We start from the raw sequence: 9061 nt of genomic DNA on the forward strand, positions 1-9061 counted from the left end.
ATATTCACTTCACCTGTCAGTGGTTTTAATATTTTGGCTGATCGGTGTATATGCAGTGGTTAGCACCATGGCCTCACAGCAAAAGGGTTCCTGGTTTCGAACCTAGGGGATGGGGAGCCCTTCTGTGTGGAGTTTGCATGTTCTCCCTGTGTCAGCGTGGATTTTCTCCGGGTTCTCCAGCTTCCTCCCACAGTCCAAAGACATGCAGGTTAACTGGTGACTCTAAATTTCCCATAGGTGTGAATGTGAGTGTGAATGGTTGTCTGTCTCTATGTGTCAGCCCTGTGATAGTCTGGTGACCTGTGCAGGGTGAACCCTGCCTCTCGCCCAATGTCAGCTGGGATAGGCTCCAGCATCCTTGTGCCCCCCAACAAGAAAAGCGTTTGCGGAAAATTAGTGAATACGTATATGTACATTTTGTATAACAATAATGTTTTCTACTTAGGCATGGAAACTGAACCAGGTGCTGGACAGAACGGTTCTGCAGAGGTGGGAACAGCTGGTGTAAACACTACATCTACTGGGAGTGGGATACACCCTGAAGGTGGAGGTTGGTTATTGATCCGTATTAAATATGAATGAGTAAATCCATTGATGTGGGCTCTCTCCATAGAATATGTATATCCATTGTGTTTTCTCTTTTCCATTAAGGCAGCAGACCAGGTACTGGACATGGTGGATCTGCAGGTGGGGGACACACTACATTGACTGGCAATGGGACAAAGCCTGTGGGTGGAGGTAGGTTTGGATTTGGATGAGACTTGAATGAAGAATATAATATAATATAATCTTCAGTGTCAATTGTGTGGACAACAGTATTGTCGGCAAAGATGTTTAGACGTTCTGAGAGAATTTCATAAAAACATCACAGTGTGATACTCAGTGGTGCGTCCGCTGTATCTTACAGGGTCTGCTAGCAGCTCCGAAGAGAAAGAGATTCAACTTCAGATCACAACAAGTAAATAAGTTGATTCATTTTTTCTTTTACATGATATGATAAACTGTGTTTATACAGCAGGTTTCAAAACTAAAGTTGTCCATCCGGGGTATAGCATACCACCTGGGGCCCTTGGCATCTAATCTTCATCTTCAGCCTTACCTGGCCTGGCACCCAGATACATTGCTGAGCCCCTCTGCCCCCTTTCCAACACTAGATCTCTCAGATCCTCAGACCAGTTGCTCCCGGCAGTCCCGTGATCCAGACTAAGGGGGAAGGGTGATAGTCCATTCGCAGTAGTTGCCCCAAAGCTTTGGAACAGCTTACCCTTTTCAACACCCACATGTTTTCTAAGGCCTTTGATTGTCCTTAAGGTTGTGTTTTAACTTTTATATTTTATTGTCAGATCTCACTATTCTATGCTTTGTTTTCTTTTTTTTACTTGTTTATTTGTGCATGTTTTGCTGTAATGTAATTTTACTTATTTTACTCTACAGCTCTTTGGTCAACTCTGGTTGTTTTTAAATGTGCTTTATGAATAAATCTGATTTTATTTGATCATATGGCTGAACCAGGATTAAGACATTTGAGACGGCAATGAGGCAGGTACATCACATGCACTGGGTAATATCTCCACCAATTCAGGGTTATTTGGTCAAAAATATTGTATTTCATTCATTTCTAACCAGTAAATTACAGCAATAATTCTCCAGCCATTTACCAATATCTGTATTGAGTGGTTTGGGGGTAGATTAGTTCCATCAGTGAGGCAGCCAGTAAGAAGCTGACAGAATCATTTACTCTGATATGACAGCTTGAAATATTTGTTAAGAGAATCCTCTTTGTTGATTTATTTTTTTATTTCAGTTAGGACCTGTGGAAATCACCCCGTAGTTCCTAATGGTGATGTTGTGGAAAACAATCCAATGTTTTTGAGGTACCAGTGTGCTCCATTTTACAAACGAACGGGTCCACAGAGTGTGGTGTGTTACAGCAACGGGAAATGGTCAGAAACACCCACCTGCAAAGGTAAAAACAAATCGAGTCTAAAGGATGTCAAAGAGTGTAGCTGGAAAAAAGTTAACAGTTTTCTTTTTATTGTTCCTTTTGTGCAGCTGCCTTCTGTTCTGTGGACACTGGTGACTATCCTGAATTAATACCTGCTGGAGTTAAATATATAAAAGAGGGTGAGAAGGCGAGATTGGAATGTGTGCATCAGGAGCGATGGTGGACGACTCATTATTCTGTGGCTCGCTGCAATAATGGAAGAATCAGACTTTCCAGATGTAAGTATCACTTTAAACTCATTACAGATTAACAAGAAATACAATAAGGTCACAGATTTCTCCAAATCACTGCCAGCTAAGGAACCATATGCTGTAAAGCCCTGTGAGGCAAACTGTGATTTGTGATATTGGGCTTTATAAATAAAATTGATTGATTGATTGATTGATTGAGTACTAACTATCTGACAGATAGTATAGTCTTCATGCTAGAATAGAATAGAATAGAATAGAATAGAATAGAATAGATCTTTATTGTCCACCATGGGTGGAAATTTGTCAGCTCACCAAACACAAAAGACAACATTGTAAAAGCAGACCAATAGTCAGTAAGACAAGCGTATCAAGTCATTACAAAACACTTTAACACATTTAATCAGCTCATTGTCTGTCTGTGGTTTAAAACTCATCAGTCTGGGGATGAAGGACTTCTTAAATACACAGATCAGCCAAAACATTAAAACCAATGGCGGGTTAAAGTGAGTAACACTGATCATTTTATTACAATGCAAGGTTCTGCTGGGAGACCTTTGGTCATGGCATTCATGTGGATGCCACTTGACGCCCTCCACCCACCCAAACACTGCTGTGGGCTGAGTAACCCCCCCTCACTGCAACTGGAACTCCCTGATGGCAGTGCCCCCCCCCCCCCCCAGCAGCAAAATGCACCATGCCATACTGCAGAAGCTGCTCAGGAGTGGCCCAAGAAACGTGACAAAAAGCTAAAGGCATCGGCTCTGTCTTCAAATCTTGTTTTGCGCAGATAATCAATTCTTTATTCTTGGCCACAGTAATTTCTAACTTACAGATGTGACACCATGTTTGAAGGACCTTAGTGTGGGCCAGGTAGGCAGCTTCACCTGATGGGTCTGTTTGCTGTATAAGATCAACTAAGGTCCTGTCTTCAGCATATTTAAACAATCTAAAATGTTCCTCATTTATCATGAATTCATGAGGAAACACACAGAGAATAGCACAAGGGAAAGAACACATCCTTGTGGACACATTTGACATGTTCCCCCTGACACAGATTCTCTGTGGACGCCAGGTGAGAAAGTCTCTGATCCAGAGAACTACCTGTGTTAGTGTTAAGATCAATTAGCCTTTTCAGGAGTATATGTGTCTTCATTAAGTTAAAAGCTGCACTAAAATCCACAAATAAATCCCTGCTCAACTAAGCTCAGCTAAACCCCTGCAAGCCACATATTCAGCATACAATCATGAAGTGGAATTGGTCATCTAACCACAGTTAGTAACCGCAGTTCCCAAAATGTCACTGATTTAGCACTGTACTTCTAATACCGTGATGAAGGCTTTAGCTGGCTTAGGTAGTGTTCACCAATATGGGTTGTCAGGTCAGGACTAGGGGTGTAAATCACCAGTTTCATCATAATCATCTTCTTCTTTCAAAATACACTTCTGTTTTCACAGAAAATTTAACGTTTACATACAGTCTCCTTCAAAATAAACACACTACATCTGTACAACACTGCTAACTGATGTTTTTTTTCCCTTCCTGAAACAAAAACACATGGTTAGGGTTAGGAAAAAAGAACAGGATTTGACTTTACAATGTTACAGGAAGCAACACGGGTGAAAGTCGGTGTTTGTTGGACCCATCCATCATCCCTCCCGCCCACCTCGCTCAGACTTTCAATGCGTTAAAAGTATAGCGCACCCAAAAATGAAAATTCAGCCATTATCTACTCACCCATATGCCGAGGGAGGCTCAGGTGAAGTTTTAGAGTCCTCAAACCCCTTGCGAAGATCCCAGGGCAGAGGGGGTAGCAGCACAACGCCACCTAATGATGGCTTACGGTGCCCCAGATTCAAACGTCCAAAAACACATAATTGAAACCACAAAATATCTCCATACTGCTCGTCCGTAGTGATCCAAGTGTCCTGAAGCCCTGACATAAAAAGTTAGAGGCAGTTAGAGCTGCAGGCTACAATGAGGCTAAAAACAGAGTTCAAATGACATTTTTCCAAATAACTTTTTATGTCGGGGCTTCAGGACACTTGGATCACTACGGACGAGCAGTATGGAGATATTTTGTGTTTTCAATTATGTGTTTTTGGACGTTTGAATCTGGGGCGCCGTAAGCCTCCATTAGATGGAGTTGTGCTGCTACACCCTCTCCCCTGGGATCTCCCCAAGTGTTGTGAGGACTCTAAAACTTCACCTGAGCCTCCCTCTGCATATGGGTGAGTAGATAATGGCTGAATTTTCATTTTTGGGTGCACTATCCCTTTAACTTTCGTCCTTGTCCCACAGCGTTTCCCTCTGACACCGCCGGGCATCCCTAAACTATACCGGCAACTGGCCGCATAACATGCCAACATTAAAGGACAGCTTCTTTCGTTGGTGTCTGATGCCGCAAATCACTGCCCAAGCGCCAGAATTCCACAACTTCGGAGTGAGACTGGGCTCGATCCACAGCTAAGGTCCCCTGTTATTTTTGCTGTGTGTTTTTCCACAGCAGGGCAGGTAAAAGATGTTAACCTGTTGGAGCTGAGCTGTTTGCAGAGCCTGTTGTCTGCAGCTCTTCATCAACATCTCACTGTGGCTGTTTCTGCTTTCACTTTCCTCCCTGTAGTTTTATTACATTTGTCTTAATTGAAGAAAAGCCGCTAACAAAGTTCCGCTAATTCAGTAATAGGGTCATTCCTGGATATTGGTGACTTTTCTGTCCCCAGGAAATAAATGTTAATATTTTATTTAAAATTAATGAAATATTTATGGTGAAAAGCTTTTATTATAGATTGAGGTCTTCTTTGTAAGATTAACACAAATATATTTATTAAATATATATAATATATTTATTTTAATTTTAATTACTTTTTTTTTTGGTCTCCAAAGCAAATTTTCAGTTTCAATGAGACACATTTGCGATATAATTATAAATAAATATAAATGTGCCTTTATTATTGTATAAATCAAATTAAAATCTCTCTACTTATAAATATATATCAATGGAAACAATTGTTATTATTTATCATTTTTATAATTTACTGTGTGTCCTCGAAATCGAAGTTTGTGGTTTTTCACCTTCTAAACAAAAAAAACCTACAATTCCCATGAAGCCACATTCAGGAAGTGCGATCACTCTTTTGGCGGGAATTCAAAAGAACAAAGAGAGGTGAGTCCCAACTTTCTGTATGTCTTCTTTTTTTTTTTTTTTTACAAGTTTTATGATGTTAACCTTTATGTCCTACTCTTAACTTTCCACCCTATCATGCTAAATTGTGAAGAAAGTAAGCAACATTTTGAAATAATCACAAACATGTTTGATATATATACTAAAGTACTGTTTGTGTGCAAAGTTAGCTAACTATAGATGGCTGCCTCACAGAGCTATAGCTCATTTGGTTGACAAAATTCCACCCTGTTAAGTGCATGTTCCACCATGTTACAGTGTGGAACATGCACCTAACAGGGTGGAAAATCTATTACAAAATGTAAAGAAATGCATATTAATGCTGATATAAACATATTCAAATGTCATTTAAACTGTTCATGTAATTTACCAGTATGTATTAAAGGTTTACACTTTATAACTATAATAAGTTATTCAACATTTATTTGGCTTTTCTTGTCTTATCAATTGATCACACCCCCTTGTGTGTAATCAGTATGCATTTAAACAGTAATTGATCAATATTGTGTGGTCTATACAATTTACATGATAATATAAAGTTAAATTATGTATTTGTTAGGAAATGGCTCCAGCACTAAGTGCAGCAGAGATGCAGCATTGCTACAGAGAAAGGAGAGACGCTGATCCAGAAAGAAGAGCAGAGTATCTCAGGAAAGAGAGGGAGAAATGGCCTTGGAGCAGGATTACAGCCAGATATGCCTTGTTTTGTTTGAATTTTGACTCTGCTTTTATTGTCAAGCACTTTGTACTTTGTTTGAAAAGTGCTATATAAATAAAATGTATTATTATTATTATTATTTATAAGTCTCTAGTGAATTAAATAATAATAAATGAATGAATTAATGTGTTTAATGTTAATGTTAATGTGTGTTTAATAAAATCATTGTTGAAACTCACTGAGTCATTGTTGATAATTCCACCCTGTAAGTGTCCTTTCCACCCTGTTAGTCACTTTTTTCTTTTTTTTTTTAAATAACATAACAACCTTGTTAAATATTTTGCATGTTTTTATGTTAATTTGCAGAGCTGAAAGGGATTAACAGCATACATATGTTTTTTGAGCAAATTTGCTATTATTTACCCTTTTGGGTAAATCGGGTACAAAATTGTGATGGTCCTAAACAACGAACACACGTTCTACTTAACAATTCTTGTTTCATTATTATTCAAAGAAGAAAACAAACTTATATGATGGAATAAGGGACAGGGACAATAAGGTGTTATAAAAACTAAGTATTGTTAAATATTTACATAATTAACACTTTGTAGTACCTATGAATATGTCCCTAACAGGGTGGAACTCTCTCACAGTCCATGTCTGAACAATCCACCCATAATTATTATTATTTAAATGCTTAAGCTCTATCAATAAAAGCTCCTGAAGGTTAAACATGTCATTTACCTGATATAATAATAAAAACACAAAAAATGTATTCTTTTTTCCACAGAAGTTAGCACATTGAAAAGTCACCAACAGCCAGGAATGACTTTTCTATCGATTCTTCACAATACAAGTCCCCTGTTGTTTTAAAAGCTTTTATTGTGAAGCAGCAAAATAAGGAAATGTTGTTGAGTTTTCGAGCAGTAACTTCACACAACTTCTAACACGGCAGATAGCGAACATGAAACAGTAAAATAAAGCAGATCTCTAAAGTAAAAACAGGACGCAGGACAGAAACTAAACTCCAAACCACAGAGATTCAGTTAGAAGCTACAAAAGTACTGAGAGCTGAACACACACAGAGACTTTTAAAAACACCTTTCTCTGGTCTCCTGCAGACAGAGGTGAGTAGAGTCTTGCTACACACACGCTTGTTCGTGGGGGAGAACGGGGAACGTTGGGTGTTGGCTGCATTTGGCGAGACATCACCGCTACCTGCTTGAGGGCCGGCTGCCCGGCTTTTGGACCTACTCCTGAGAAGGTCCATCTCTGGTGTGGCTTGGCGTGGCACAGCGTGTCTAAACTGACAATGGAAACACAGATCGGCGCAGCATGGCTTCACTCGTTGTGGCCAAAAGTGACGATGGAAAAAGGGTATTTGTAAAGTAGGATTCATAAAGTCGTAGAAGGCGGGCCTTGAGACAGTGAGTGTGCGGGATAGCAGGCATAGCCATCACAGTGAGTACGTTTACATGGACAGTTTAATTCCACTTTTAATCTGAATGAAAGGCCATTCCGATTAAAAGTGGTCATGTAAACAGTCATTCCGACTGAAAAATGGTCATTCCGATTGAAAATTAAATCCGATTAAAGGGGGTGGTTTATTCCATTTGTCATTCCGAATGAAAGAATTTTGTGTGCATGTATACACTCATTCCTCTTTAAATTCATTCCGGTCTTTCTGCGCATGCTCGTTTCCTTGCCCTTCTGGCGCGATGACGTATATAGCGCGCATAGCAACGGGCTGCATAGCAACGGGCTGAGATAGAGCAGTCGGACTCGTAGCACTCACCGGTTTCCATTCGCCACAGCACGGTCTTCTACCTCCCTTCTCCTCCTCAACAGACGAAGCATTAGCAGAACAAGGTTGTTGTCGTACTGCTGCTTCAAGAATATAAGCAAAACACGCCCGAAAAAGGCACTAAGAACGCCGGCGTCAAGCATCTTGTTATCCGGAGCGAGGACTACAGTGTTTTCTTCTGGTAAACGTAAATACGTAACATCCGCCCCGCCCCCTATCCAATCAGAAACCTTCCCTGCCCCAAACCTTGCGCAGACCTGAATAAAGGCGATTGAACTGATCTCCCATGTAAACCCTCATTCGGAATGAATATTTCCCATGTAAACTACCTGGAAAAACTTTAATTCCGAATGATTTCATTCAGATTTATTTCATTCCGAAGGAGAAGCCATCATGTAACCGTAGCCAGTGTGAAGGAGTTTAAGGTGGTGGCCGTAGTTTTTGTTAGCTTTGCTTGAAAATCTTTAAGATGACAAGAAAAGTATGAAGTCATCTGACTGTCTTCTTAAGAGTAACAAGAAAAACTGAGAAAATGTTTTGTTTATTTTTTCTTTCTGTTTCAGGTTGTGACTGGTGGGATTTAAAGAGGGTGAGTGTAACTCCTGGATCTACTTTTTAAAGAACGCTGATGTTTCTCACATGAAAGACAACTATGCATCACTTTATTCACATTATATTTGACTCTGTTTGTTTCTGTTTGTCAAACCTCTGTCTTGTAACCAGGATATTTGCTGAGGCTACAGCACCAAGAGGAAGAATACTGCTGCCTTTGGATTTGCTCACCACTGATGGAAAACAAGTTATGCTGGCTAAGTTATGACCATGCTGTCACACACTGTGTTGTGTTGTTTATCAAATGATTTCTCGCTTTTTGTTTTGATCTGTGACAGCCTACATAATGTACCAACAAATTCTCTGTGTGCTTAAAGCTACAAAGATTCAAATGTGGTGTAAAATGTATATTTTATTGCTTATATTGATTTCTGGATTGAGCCAAAGAGGGTGGGTGTTACTCCTAAATCTACCTTTCAAATAAACAAAGTTCTGTTTCTAATTTTTTTATTACAACAATTGTTTAATTGAAGATTGAAGATGCAGCTGCATTTGGATTCAAGTCAATGTATTACTGAATAAATACATAAAATTTGAATATGCCAACAACGTGTGCTGGATTTCATAAAAATCAATTTTGGGCTTTTTGGCTTGATCTGAAACACAAAA

General features: G+C 39.5%; 1 protein-coding gene and 1 long non-coding RNA gene across 4 annotated transcripts in view; both read left to right on the forward strand.

Moving 5' to 3' along the window:
• LOC117249459 (complement factor H-related protein 1-like) overlaps positions 1–9061 on the forward strand; it is a 51617-nt gene that overhangs the window by 4873 nt on the left and 37683 nt on the right. For 2 of the 3 annotated variants that reach the window (XM_078173180.1, XM_078173182.1), the window contains 2 exons: positions 446–550; positions 652–738. In XM_078173180.1, the coding sequence (XP_078029306.1) occupies positions 446–550; positions 652–738 (192 nt within the window). Of the gene's footprint in view, positions 1–445; positions 551–651; positions 739–907; positions 959–1804; positions 1967–2052; positions 2224–8403; positions 8430–8563; positions 8999–9061 lie in introns of those variants that run through there. The other variant, XM_033650028.2, reaches the window with a different exon arrangement.
• Positions 5047–6302, forward strand: LOC144465092 (uncharacterized). Its single transcript, XR_013492441.1, has 2 exons — positions 5047–5360; positions 5938–6302. It is a non-coding gene; the product is annotated as an uncharacterized LOC144465092 (long non-coding RNA).

This window comes from Epinephelus lanceolatus, chromosome 12 (genome assembly GCF_041903045.1).
Source record: "Epinephelus lanceolatus isolate andai-2023 chromosome 12, ASM4190304v1, whole genome shotgun sequence".
NCBI lineage: Eukaryota > Metazoa > Chordata > Actinopteri > Perciformes > Serranidae > Epinephelus > Epinephelus lanceolatus.